Below are 14,629 nucleotides of genomic sequence, written 5' to 3' on the forward strand. Positions count from 1 at the left end.
TTGTTGTTATTATTGATAGAAATTAACCACCCAAAAAAGAAAAAGAAATCAGAATCAAATCAAAGTTAAAATTAGTTCGAGAGACTAATCTGTAAATGATGTGATCTAAGAAACAAATCTATAATATTACTTGAGAACAGCTAACTCAATCGTGTTCTTTCCTCATTTTTTATGTTGAATGTAAAATTCTAATGTAACCCCCACTAAACTGTACCATACAGTAACTAAAATAAAAGTCCGATTTCCAAACCTAAATGGATGGAATTTCTTTTTTACTTATATAAGCAAAGAAAAAATATGCATGTAGCATTTCCTATGTAGGGATAAATAAAATCCCTAAAATGATGGGAAATTATATTATATATGGATAAAAACTGGAGAACTCTAACAGAAGGCAAGTTCCTTTAGCTGTGATGAATGGCTCACCTAAGGCATATCATTTAATTTCAATAAGGAAAATAAAAAAGGACTACTATTGCCGCAAATTTTAAAAATAACTGTATTGTTAACAAGAATTATGACTCATTTTGAACTATTAAAATTGGTCTACATGGATTCATATCATATCAGTTTTAAAAATATGCGCAGTGCTTATTTGAATATGCCATACATATTCCTGACAGGTAATCTATTCCTAACGATACCGAGAAAGGCCTACAGGGCATCACACTCAATGTTAACAAGTACCAGGGAGTTAGCCCACTTGGCATTTAATTCACATTCTTCTCCCTTTTTTATTCTAGATGAATGACCTACTTTAATAAAATTATTGGTGCTAATATATTTTACTGGTGATAGGATCATTAGTAAGATTTAACAGTTGTATTAACTCTAACAGCTCATGCTCCACAACATTGCAGTACTTAGTTACATTTTCGGTTATCAAGCTTGTTTAAACAGATACAGTTACAACAGACTGTAATGTTACTTGTGAATCCAGTAATTTCTTCTTAAAACAAACACATATTTTATACATATACTTTATATATTCCATTTCAACCATAAAAGCCCTCTCCTTGTGACAAGTGCAGTCCAGAGAGAATATCTTCACAAAGCAAGGATGGACTCATAAAGCTCCCTATTATTGTTCCAGAGTTCTGATAAGAAAAAAAACTGACCCATGATGTTCTTCATTAAGTGTCAACTGTGCAGGCATACATTGGAACTGTGCTTGTGCAGGTCAGTCACAGAGACACAATTTTCTAGCCAGAAGGTTGTCCCTCTCCCACAGCATGAAAGGTGGCATTATCCCTCAGTTCCCTTGAGATAATAGAAGTTCCAGGAGATAGGATAAGTAGAAAGAGCGCTCACAGTGGGGCAGGAGAAAGGGAACGTGTGGTAGCACAGAAGTCACAGGATGAACAACAGTTAAAGGTAAGAGCAACCCTGTTTTCATCTTTGGTTTTCTGGGCAGTCCCACACAGGAAATCTAACTAATCATCAAGGAAATGGCAGTGAGGCTCTCAGTGAAATAGAACTTGCTTTCTCTCTACTCTCTCCTTTCTCAAACTAACAGTTGCAACATACAAAAGTGATGGCTGGTAGCTGATAACCATGTGGTTGCTCTGCAAATATTCATGAGAATTACCTGTAGAAGAAGCTTAAGCCAGACATAGCTGGGCCAGAGTGCGCCTGGTGCACACTCAGTGTTTTCTGCCCCCTGCCCCCCCACACACACATGGTGCCCTGCCACCACCCCGCCACCACCCCTTATCTTAGTGCAGGCTGGAGTACCGGCCTGTTCCCTTCAGGCCAAAAACAGCCTTGTGGGAACTACACTTCCCATGAGACCCTGGGGCTTACAAGGTCTCCTGGAAGTGTAGTTTCCACCAGGCCGTTTTCAGCCTGAAGGGAATAGGCCACTTCCCCAGCCTGCACTGTTTAACAAAGATAAGTGGGGGATGCTGTGGGGGGAGGAGGCACTGCGGGGGGTGATTTTCCATGCCCCAGGCAATTTTCTGTGCCCCGGTGCAATGTGTGCACCCCGGCGCCCTGGTAGCTCCGTATCTGGCTCTAGTGGAATGTGCCCATATGTGGAAGGAACAAGACCCTCCAGCTTGTCGATCATACAGTTTAACAGTGGTAACAATCACTTCTTATAATGTTTGAGCAGAAGGAAATTTATCTTTACCAAATGGCAAACAAGAAGATGTGAACCATTCTGAAACTGGTGTGTTCTTAAATAAAATAATAATGCTCTTTTAACATCCATTGTGTAGGTCCCACATCTGATGATGGAGCGGACAAACCAGTGGCAAAGCGATATGTTGTTTGTGACAATTGAAATCTACACACTCCGGGGGTGGGAAGTATAAAAGTCGAATGAATAAATGGGTGAATGAATGAACGAATGAACGAACGAATAAATGAAATAAATAAATAAATAAATAAATACTTTAGGAAGAACTTGGAAACTGGAATGCAAAATCATCTTTCAGCAGTGAAAATTAATCAAGGAGCATCTGATTGTTCCATTCTTCTTCTTGAAGAATTAATAGCAACTAGAAACAGACTTTGGGGGAAAGTAATAGCAGAGAACAAGTAGCCAAAACTTAAATGGGCTATGCTAATACTGACCCCACTGTGGATCTACAGGGTTCATAAGTGGAAAAGGTTAAATATTCCTTTTTCATTAACGGTTTAACAGTACAATGTGAGAAAAAACGTTTAGAACATAAGAAAGAGCCTGCTGGATCAGACCAGAGTCCATCTAGTCCAGCACTCTGCTACTCACAGTGGCCCACCAGATGCCTTTGGGAGCTCACATGTAGGAGGTGAAAGCAATGGCCTGCTGCTGTTGCTGCTGCTGCTCCTGAGCACCTGGTCTTCTAAGGCATTTGCAATCTGAGATCAAGGAGGATCAAGATTGGTAGCCATAGATCAACTTCTCCTCCATAAATCTGTCCAAGCTATTTCAACCATAGCTATTTCAACAAGCTATTCAGGGTAGTGGCCATCACCACCTCCTGTGGCAGCATATTCCAAACACCAATCATGTGTTGCGTGAAGAAATTTTTCCTTTTATTAGTCCTAATTCTTCCCCCCAGCATTTTCAATGTATGCCCTCTGGTTCTAGTATTGTGAGAAAGAGAAAATTTTCTCTCAGTCGACATTTTCTACCCCATGCATAATTTTATAGACTTCAATCATATCCCCCCTCAGACGTCTCCTCTCCAAACTAAAGAGTCCCAAACGCTGCAGCCTCTCCTCATAGGGAAGGTGCTCCAGTCCCTCAATCATCCTCATTGCCCTCCTCTGCACTTTCACTATCTCTTTGATATCCTTTTTGAGATGTGGTGACCAGAACTGAACACAGTACTCCGAGTGCGGTCGTACCACTGCTTTATATAAGGGCATGACAATCTTTGCAGTTTTATTATCAATTCCTTTCCTAATTATCCCCAGCATAGAGTTTGCCTTTTTCACAGCTGCCATGCATTGAGTTGACATTCCCATGGAACTATCAACTAAGACGCCCAAATCCCTTTCCTGGTCTGTGACTGATAGTACTGACCCCAGTAGTATGTATGTGAAGTTTGGATTTTTTGCCCCTATGTGCATTTTGCTACATTAAACTGCATTTGCCATTTCTCAACCCACTCACTTAATTTATAAAGGTCCGCTTGGAACTCTTCGCAATCCTTTGCGGTTCTCACCACCCTACATAATTTGATATCATCCACAAACCTGGCCACCACGCTACCCACCCCTACTTCCAGGTCATTTAGGAATAGGTTAAAGAGCACTGCTCCCAAAATGGATTTTTGGGGGACACCACTCCCGACATCTCTCCATAGTGAGAACTTCCCATTTACACCCACCCTTTGCTTCTTGTTTCTCAACCAGTTTTTAATCCATAGGAGGACTTTCCCTCTTATTCCTTGACTGCTGAGTTTTCTCAATAGTCTCTGGTGAGGAACTTTGTCAAAAGCCTTTTGAAATCCAAGTAGACAATGTCCACTGGTTCCCCCTTATCCACATGCCTGTTTACACCCTCTAGTAAATTTGTAAGACAGGACTTGCCTCTGCAAAAACCATGCTGACTCTTTCTCAGCAGGTCTTGCTTTTCTGCATGTTTAATAATTTTATCTTTAATGATAGATTCTACCAATTTACTAGGAACAGATATCAAACTGACTGGCCTGTAATTTCCTGGATCCCCCCTAGATCCTTTCTTAAAGATTGGTGTGACATTGGCCATATACCAGTCTTCAGGGAAGGAGGCTGATTTCAGGGATAAGTTGCATTTTAACGTGAGAAGATCAGCAATGTCATGCTTGAGCTCTTGAAGAACTCTTGGGTGAATGCAATCTGGGCCAGGAGATTTGGTAGCATTTAGTTTATCAATGGCTACCAGAACTTCTTCCTTGTCTACCACTATCTTTGATAATTCCTCAGATTCGCCTCCTAAGAAGCTTGGTGCAGGTGCAGGAATTTTCCTTTCAAGAATGTAGGTAAGGGGGGTTCATGGGTTCAACCCCCCATTCATGTATAGCTTGCTTGAGCACCCCCCCATTGGGCGGGCTCTGCCCCTGCTGGCCCCTGCCTGGAGACAGGGCTCTGCCCTCCCACACTGAGTCAGCAGCCAGCAGTCCTTTCTGCCCTCCCCTCTGGGGAGACCACAAGAGACTGCTGTCCCCAGCTTTGGAAAGCTGCTTTTATAACCACAGACTGAGGGTGGGGCTCAGGGGGTGGGGCCGTGGCCTACCAACCCCTGGGAGTGTGGCCATGCTTCTCCAAGCCCCACAACCTCAGTGCTTATAAAAGTAGCTCTCCGAGTCGGGGTGGCAGTCTCTTCCGGCTTCCCCAGAGGGAAGGGCAGAAGGGACTGCTGACTTCCAGCTGGGGGGCAGGGCAGGGCAGCAGAGACAGCCATCCCCAACCTTAGAGAGCTGCTTTTATAAGCACTGAGGCAGGGGTGGCAGGGCTTGGGGAGGTGTGGCCACATCTCTAGAGGTGGGTAGGGGTGTGCTCCCACCCCCTGAGCCCTGCCCCTCAACCTGCCCCATAAAAAATCTATACCTACATCACTGCCTCCTCTTGGGTGAAGACAGATGCAAAGAATTCATTCAGCTTCTCTGCAATCTCCTTGTCATTCTTTAGCACACCTTTTGTTCCTTCGTCATCTAATGGGCCTACCACTTCCCTAGCTGGCTTCCTACTTTTGATATACTTGAACAACTGTTTGTTGCTAATCTTGATGTTCGCAGCCATGCGTTCCTCATAATACTTTTTTGCCTCCCTGGTAGCTAATTTGCTTCTCTTTTGCCACCATTTGTGTTCCTTCTTGTATTTTTCATCTGTTGAGCTGGACTTCCATTTTCTAAAAGACATTTTCTTTTTTCTGATAGTTTCCACAATCTCCCTTGTTAACCGTGGTGGCTTTCTTTAGAATTGGGTGCTGCCTTTTCAAACCTGTGGAAGACATTCCAGCTGAGCTTTTATTACTCTGAATTTAAATAACCTCCAAGCATCTTGGACAGTTTTGACTCTCTTGATGTTCCCTTTCAGCTTCCTGCACACTATCCACCTCATCTTTGAGAAATTTCCCCTTCTGAAGGCGAATATAACTACAATAGTAGTTGTCACTTGCTGGCATGCAGAGATACTGAATCTGGCAGCATTGTGGTTGCTGTTCCCTATTGGCTCAACAACACTGACTTCCCGCACCAGATCCTGGGCCCCACATAGAATTAGATCTAGGATAACCTCTCCCCTGGTTGGTTCCACAACCATCTGCTCTAAGCCACAGTCATTCAGCATATTAGAGAATGCTCTCTCCTTACTATGACCTGAACATGTATTTTTCCAGTTTATGTGGGGACAGTTTAAATGACCCATTACTACTATATTTTTTGCTTTTGTTGGCCTCTCTAATTTCTTTTTCCATCTCAGCATCCTCCTGTGCGTTTTGGTTAGGGGGACAATAATATATTCCTAATATTAGACTATCCTTTACACCTGATATTGATATCCACAGTGCTTCTGTAGGGGAATCAGCTCCCCTTTCATTGTCTATTTTATGTGACACTATGCTCTCTTTGACATAGAGGGAAACACCACCCCCGATACGCCCTGACCTAGCCTTCCTGTAGAGCCTATAACCTGGGATAACAGCATCCCACTGGTTCTCCTCATTCCACCATGTCTCTGTGATGCCCACTATATCAAAGTCCTCCTTCAAAACTCTGTACTCTAGCTCCCCCATTTTAGGTCGAATGCTTCTACTATTAGCATAGAGACACCTGTATACCCTGTCTCTGTCCTTAACCTGGGATGTATGTGCTTTACCCTCAAGTCTTTTGTAGACACTATCCCTTGTCACATGCACATTGCTATGTTCCTCACTTGTATGTGGTTGATTTAGAAAAACCTCCCTCTCTGTCTGCATCCCCATAGTTACTGTATTCCGAACCGAAGTCACCTCAGCTCCTGTCGGCTTTCCCCCAGTGATCAGTTTAAAAGCTGTTCTGCCACCTTTTTAATGTTGAGCGCCAGCAGCCTGGTTCCTCTTTGGTTAAGATGAAGCCCGTCTCGTTTGTACAGGCCTACCTTGTCCCAAAAGGTTCCCCAGTTCCTGACAAATCTGAAACCCTCTGCCTTACACCACCTTCTCATCCACGCATTGAGACCCTGTATCTCCGCTTGCCTAGCTCGCCCTGCGCGTGGAACGGGTAGCATTTCTGAGAATGCCACCTTGGAGGTCCTGGACTTCAACCTGTTTCCTAGCAGCCTAAATTTAGCTTCCAGAACCTCCCGGCTACATTTCCCAATGTCGTTGGTGCCAATGTGGACCACAACTGCTGACTCCACCCCAGCATTGTCTAAAAGCCTATCTAGACGAAGCATGACATCCGCAACCTTCGCACGAGGCAGGCAAGTCACCATGCGGTCATTACGCCTCTCACAAACCCAACTCTCTACATTTCTAATGATCGAATCACCCACTACAAGGAGCCCCCCACCTCCCTGAGGGGTATCCTCAGTGCGAGAGGATAGCTGATCACCAGTTAAGGAAGGGATCCCATCTAAGGGAGCATCTTCCCCCACCTCAGACTGGCACCCTCCATCCCCAAGGCCTTCATTCTCCATGACATCTGAAGAGATGTCACCTTGGGAGTGGGACCCGGCTGTTAGGTCCCTGAAAGCCTCGTCTGTCACCCTCTCTGCCTCTTTCAGCTTCTCCAGGTCTGCCACCTTGGCTTCAAGAGAACGCACACGTTCCTTGAGTGCCAGGAGCTCATTGCAGCGAGGGCACACCCACGACTTCTGTCCTAGTGGCAGATAGTCATACATGTGACACTCAGTGCAAAACACTGGAAAGCCCCCATCCCCCTGCTGGCTTTCTGCCTTCATATCTGATTTGTTTAGATATTTAAATATTAAGCATTTAGTCACTGCCCCCCTGGAGCTATCTGCACGTACTATCTGTCAAATATGTCCTTATTAATTTAAAAAAAACAAAAAAAATAAATTAAAATTGCGCTCGCCGTTAGGCGCGCGCCGCTGGTTCCAGAGACTGAACTAAAGCCCCACCTTCCAGATTCAGCAGCCTTACAAGGAGAAAAAGAGATCCAGAAACCACACAGCACCCCAGTGATTCAGGCCATGAAAGTTAAAAACATTTTCCATTAAAACCAAATGTAAAATAACAAACTCCATATTGGATGTCCATAAAGTTGTGGAGGTTGGGGGGGGGGTAGTGCAATCAGTTATGCAGTGAAATGACTACAAATTGGAATTGATCCTATACATATTCATTTGCGTTGTAATTCTGCAACCATTATTTTCACAGACAGCAGCTCTATTTTTGAAAACAACGCTAGGAGATGCTTTAAACACTACTAATTGAGAAATTCATGTTGGAAAAATCACACAGACAGGACATGTCGAGCCAGCATCTCTCCATCTATAACAAGTGGATTCAGTCCCTCTAGAATATCAGCCTTCCTGACCTGCATTACCTCTGTCTTGTCTGGACCCAGGTTCAGTTTGTTCTGTCTTAGTCACCTGACCACAGACTCAAAGCACCAGTTTACAACCAAGATGGATGCACCTGGAAGCTTGAATAAAGAATATAGAGCTGGGTGTCATCTGCATATTGATGACATTAAACCCTAAAGTTCTGGACAATTTAATTTAGTAGATTGTCATATATTGTCATATATACATGTTAAAGAGCATGGGTGAGGACTGAAAGGTGGAAAGGTACTTTTAAATCTTGCAGAACAGAGAACAACTCCAAGAGTGCAATCTGGGTGTCTGGCCGTTTCTGCATGGCCAAATTTGTGGGGCTGCATCGGCATGATTCAGGCTCCGCAGGCTCCCAAAATGGCTTCCTACCTTGTCCTGGCTTCCATCACTCTGAGAAGGCCAGGGGAAATGTCCCCATGGCCAGAATGATGGCTGCAGCAACGGAGGCCAGGAGACATGTCCCCTGGCCTCCTCAGAGCGACGGAAGCCCGGACAAGGTAGGAAGCCATTTTGGGAGCCTGCGGAGCCTGAATCATGCCGATGCAGCCCCGCAAATTTGGTCATGCAGAAACGGCCAGTCACCCAGATTGCACTCTTGGAGTTGTTCTCTGTTCTGCAACATTCGTTCGGTAACGGGTGGAAGCAGGCGTATTCTGAAAACCTTGCTCCCCAAGCGAGGTTTGAATACATCATTTGGAGAGGGAAAGAGCAGCGCTGCATCGTTTTCACAGCACCACCTGTGTGAAGCGTTCCCCCCAAACGATCTTTTACTGGGCCAGAATCTGTGATTCCAGCCCATGCAGAAAGGACCTCTGACAGGAACATTATTCCTGTCCTATGGTAGCGAGGCATTACATAACATCAGCTCTCCCTCCGTTGTTTCTCTTTTGCCTCAGATTTCTGCATTTTCTGCAAAATGTGACAGAAACTGATAATTGATGGAGAATATACAGTAAAGAATTACAATTTCAACTTGTACAATTTTCAGTTTTTGAAAGTCTGTGAAACTTGAAATGGAAGTTGAACATCAGAATCTGTGGATGGTTCATACACTGGTTCTGACTGGAGAAACAAGCTTGACTTATTTTTTTTCGTTTCAAGGATATATTATTTAATAGAGCAGGATAATGGAAAAATGTATGAAAGTTCCGCCCTCTTAGCACACAGAAAAATAGACTGTCATTTAAAATACCAGTATGAATCTCTCTCCATGACATACTAGTTAACCATGTTCAAAAACTGGCATGGGGGAGCAACCCCTTACCTATGGCTTGAAGGTTCATATACTTGAAAGTATTTAGCATTGTTGAGAGTGTAAACTGGACCTAAATCCTTTTATAGAATGGATGGAATTTAAGGATGGTTAGCTGTACTATGGTTTTCGACAATGAGATTTCTATCATGCAAAGTTTTTATTGGACCATAACATAGCTCTTAATAATGTAAAAGGCTTTTGATATTATAATACATACTTAGAATCAGTATATGTCTTAGTTAATTTTGTACTAAAATGGTGACTACTAGAATGATTCTAAAATGTTCTTTTAAAATCACGTCTGGAGCACCTACAGCCACCACTCAGGATTCCTTTCATCAGGAAATTCTCCTTGCATAATATTCCCATACATCAATACTTCACAGAACATTATATGCACTGTACATTTTGGGTGCTTGATAAATTTTGTCCTTACATAAATGTGGCTCCCCTCAAATATGCTGGAAGTAATAAATTGCTATAATCAAATCTAATTTCTGGAAAATACCCATGGGAATAACAAACAAAAAAGCATGTTAAAAAAATGATAAATAACACCGAAGCTAGCAGTTTATTATAATCAAGTTGACATTGAATTACAAAATTAAAATTATGTGGCCCTTGATAACTAACCCTAGCAATGTACAAGATCTGCAGAATTATGTTGACATTTTGCATTTCATAGAAACAGTTCAACATAACAGGGAAAAAAGATTTATCACGAAGGATCTTATAGCACATTTCTGAAGAATAAAAAAATCATTTATTTTGGCCTGTAAGGAAACTGGCATAGAAGCTACTTGTTTAAAATTCATTAAGGATGTAACATTTGGAAAGAACTGTTTTCCTGAAAGAAACATTTGTTACAATAAGTAAATTACACTATTTCTGTGTTTTATTATTATTATGGAGTGACAGGTGTTGATGTTAATACTAAATGTTGAAGCATCTAAAGAGCAGATTAGATGGGAAGCCTTAGGCTGTAGTTGGGATAGGATTATTAAATTAATAACTGTGTATTATTAATCCACATGTTCATCATTTTAAAAAATCAGCATCAGTTGTTTTATTTCATTTTTGAAGGAAAGAAAGAAATCTAGATTCTCACATAGCACCTACCAATAACATTTTCTTTGCACTTGCACTGGCCTGAAATTTGGTGACAGGTAATATCTCCATTGACTGTCCCAGAGGTATTACAGTTGCAGGGGCTGCAGCCATCATTGTTTGACTGTTGTAGATTGTAGAATCCTTCCTGGCACTGATTGCACTGTCTGCCAGACACATGTCTCTTGCAATTACACTGTCCTCCAATCTAAAAAGACACAAAAAGAAAACTGCAGTAGAATGATGAACACGTCTTCTTTTTTTAGATGGGCTCTCATTAACAACATGTGTGGGCTGACAGGCTCAAAACCGTTTAAGTAGAAGTAGGGTAGGAATGGTATACCATTCATCTTGCAGCAAAAGAACACTACACAAGTAACAGAAATACACGTTTATTAAGATCATGAAAGGGTAGAGCAACACTGAAAAAGCATGCATGTATCAAACAGTGATCAAACAACCTTTATGAACACAAGAATAGAAAACCAAAATCTCAGAATACAAAAGGGGTTTCCAATATGTTGGTGGGTTCATCTTTCTTTTATTATGAAGGTATAAACCTATATTATCAACTGTCACAATTTGCTGCATTTAAAAATATATATCTGCAGCTTACTCTGTGGTAGTTTTAAAAGTTTCCAATCAAAGTAATATTGCTTCTCTGAAGGCTCAAGCGTATCAAAAAGAACAGGAGGAAAAAGTTGCACACAGCCTGTTCAACACAACACTATGGAACTCCTTCCCAAGGGAGCCCCACTAGCTTCTCCACAATAGTTATCTTAATATCTGCTCCTCAGGAGCTGATTTTGGCTCCTTAGCTTAAGGTATTGGCTGTTTCTGTTATTTGTAGTCTACTGTCTCTTTTTTTGGTTCAGATCTTTTCTCTTGATTGTTCAATGTTTAAACTTTTTGAATGTTTTGTTATGTTTTATATTTTTTGTCAGCTACTTTAGACCCCTTTGAAGGTAAAAAAATGGAAATAATTGACTTACAAAAGGATATGGCAAAAGATATTACTTATTTTGTTTATGGCTGTAAGCACAAAGGGAGTTGCCCCTTTCAGAGATATTCAACTTAATTCAGGGTATGGACTGGGTTGGGGCAGCACAATGGCTCCGAGTCCTAAAAAATGCTGTCCTTGTGCAGCTCAGCTAAAAGACTGGACAAGGAATGGATATCCTCCACTTATATTTAGAAGTCCATACAAGTTCTGAAGCCTAATTTCTATTGTACAGTTATGTCATCACCCTACCACAACAGACTCTCTTTTCTCTTTTAACATTGGGGGGGGGGGATGCTAGAGAACTTCTGTGCACACCAGGTACAAGCAGCAATGCCCAAAGTGATGCCACAGTGTGCCCTCCAGTGTGTTTCTTGGCAATTGACTGCTTCCTGAATCTGGGGATAAAATCAAGAGTGTTGAATAGGAATAAAAAATGAACCAGAATTTTGGTCACTCCCTATCAGATCAATAACTACCAAAGTGTTCAACTCATCTTGGGAAGTCAAAGCCATATGCCTTCAGTTTGGCCAGAAATATAGTCTTCTTTATGTCTATGGACTTGGTAACTTTTTCCTATGGATAACCCTACCTTTTCTTTGTAAAGTGAAATAATAATAATAAAGCAGATGTACGAACTATGGAAAAAACCACTACCCAGATTCAAAAATCACTGAGCAATGACCAGCAGATCAAAGGCAATTCATCATACATAATAAAGAGTTTACAGAGATAGAGCTGGAAGAAATCCAGAAAAATTGTGAAAAGAAATCAATTGTAACACCAGAAGAAAGAACAGTACATACTCCAAAAACAACAGGAAAGATAATAGTAGAACTGCTACATGAAAACGCCAGTACAGGGGAGGAAATAATAGTAAAACCACCAGAGGAAGTCCCCATGGGGAAAACTGATAGACTGACAGAAAGACAAAAAGGACTAAGGGGAAAGATCATCCAGTATGGACAATCAAATGAGGAAAGACGACAACTGCCAGCATTGAAAATGGTGGCCAAAAAAGACCTGGCACCCATAATGAGGGATGTAAACATGGCACTGATGACAATTGAAACAACTTCCATCAAACAAACCAATCAACTCATGTACAGTACGGCTGTAATGGTCACAAGAGAACTGTGCATTGAAATAGCTAAACCCAAGATAAATCAACCATCAAAACCAAAGTGGAAAATTAGACTGGAACAGAAGATCAAAAAAAACTAAGATCAGATGCCAGTAACCTAAAAAATATGAAGGAACAAGGATTAAAGAATGGCCAGATCCTCAGAGAACTAATTAGAAGGTACTGACTAGACACTAGAACAATTGAACAAGCACTGGAGATCACCAAACAACAAATAACAGCCACCTCAAGGGAAATTGAAATATATGAAGCAAGAAACATTCAGACAAAATCAGCAATTTCAATCAGACCAAAGGCTTTTCTACCAAAGCCTCAACACAAAAATCAATGTTGAAAGCAAAAAAAACCCAGAGAAAAATGCAACACTTCAGTTTTGGAAAGATCTGTGGGAAAACTAGAAGGATTACAACAGGAAGGCGCAGTGGATTGTGCAAAGAAGCTGACGAAACTGTAGATCATGTCCTCAGTTGTTACAGAAAGATTGCCCAGACTGAGTACAGTGATCCATGCAACGGACACCTCCAGACTAGATTACTGAAACTAACTCTACACAGGGCTTCCCTTGATTCTGACCCAGAAGCTCCAGCAGGTCCAAAATGGAGCCACACAGGTCCTAGCTGGGACACTGTGAAGGGTCCACATTCAACTGATGCTCTATGAGCTGCAATGGCACCAGGTGCAGTACCAGATCCATTTCAAGGTTCCAGTTCTAACATTTAAAGCCCTTAAAGGTCTGGAACAAGCAGAGGCTGGAAGATCATTTGTCATGAGTGCTTTAATTGTGCATTCCTGCATGGCAGGGGGTTGGACTTGATGGCCCTTGTGATGAAACTGTACATCATGTACTCAGCTGCTTCAAAAAGACTGCCCAGACTAAGTACAACTAGGGGCACAACTCAGTGGCCAAGATGATCCACTGGAATTTATGCAAAAATCACAACATTAGGATAGCTAAACACTGGTGGAAACATTGTCCATAGAAAGTCATGGAAAAGGTCAAGATCTTGTGGGACTTTCTAATCCAAACGGACAAAGTATTGGCACATAATACACCAGACATCACAATGATTGAGGACAAGAAAGTGGCCATCATCGACATAGCAGTACCCAGGGACAGCAGGGTCATTGAAAAAGAACATGAAAAGGTCACTAAATACCACAATTTGAAAATTAAGCTTTAGCGACTATGGCACAAACCCGCTGAGATCATCCCAGTGGAAATTGGCACCCTGGGCACCATTCCAAAAACACTAGGGCAGAACTTAAAACATCTTCAAATTGACAAAATTGACATCTGTCATATTTAGAATGTTGGGCCCTGCTGGGATTCACACGAATACTATGACGATATATTACAACTTCCTAGGCCTCTGGGTAAGTTTTTAATTGTAATGAAAAGTCAATAACTAGCTAAAGAATTGGCAGCTGTGATAGTAAACAAAATTTAATAATAATATGTCCATTATATATTTTAATATTTGCCCACCTTTAACACTTTTCAATGTAGTATATCAAGAGGATTAGAAATGATTCATATTTATCATTTCAACAACTTCCTACTCTGCTTCCAATTTTTTAAGTATAAGTAGTATGCTTCCCAATAATCTTGGCATTTTTAATTAGTCTTTTGTTCACATATTTCATTAATTTTCTATTACTGCATATTTTGCCAGTCTACTTTCCCAGTCATCCTGGCCTGGTCACTCTTCTGCTTTTTATTTTGCTGCAAATGTCACTCTGGCTGCCATTAACATACTTGATTCAGAAAGATCCAGCCAAAGGATTACAATCCAGAACAAAAAATACTGAGGCAATCTGCCTCTCTTACCCTGTTCCTGGCCAAAATGCTTTTGAAGCCAGAAAATTGACCAAAATGGCCCAGAAAGGGCATTAAACAAACTACAGAGCCACAAAAAAGAGTGGCATGCATTAGAGGCCCTCCAGAACTACAACCTAGAACAAATAATGCAGAGCCAACTTGCTTCTCTTATACCATTGTGGGCCAAAATGCCTTAATAGATAGAAAACGGCCCGGAACGGGCATTAACCGAATTAGAAGGTGACAAAAAACTGTGGCATCCATTAAAGGCAGTCCACAACTACAATCTAAAACAAAAAACGCAGGGACAAGCTGCGTAGATTGTAATTC

General features: G+C 41.6%; 1 protein-coding gene across 1 annotated transcript in view; it reads right to left on the reverse strand.

Moving 5' to 3' along the window:
• Positions 1 to 14,629, reverse strand: part of USH2A (usherin) — a 646,790-nt gene that overhangs the window by 527,640 nt on the left and 104,521 nt on the right. Inside the window, exon 11 of the mRNA XM_048504848.1 lies at positions 10,349 to 10,544. Within this exon, the coding sequence (XP_048360805.1) occupies positions 10,349 to 10,544 (196 nt within the window). The remainder of the gene's footprint in view (positions 1 to 10,348; positions 10,545 to 14,629) is intronic.

Source organism: Sphaerodactylus townsendi, linkage group LG01 (genome assembly GCF_021028975.2).
Source record: "Sphaerodactylus townsendi isolate TG3544 linkage group LG01, MPM_Stown_v2.3, whole genome shotgun sequence".
In the NCBI taxonomy this organism is placed as follows: Eukaryota; Metazoa; Chordata; class Lepidosauria; order Squamata; family Sphaerodactylidae; genus Sphaerodactylus; species Sphaerodactylus townsendi.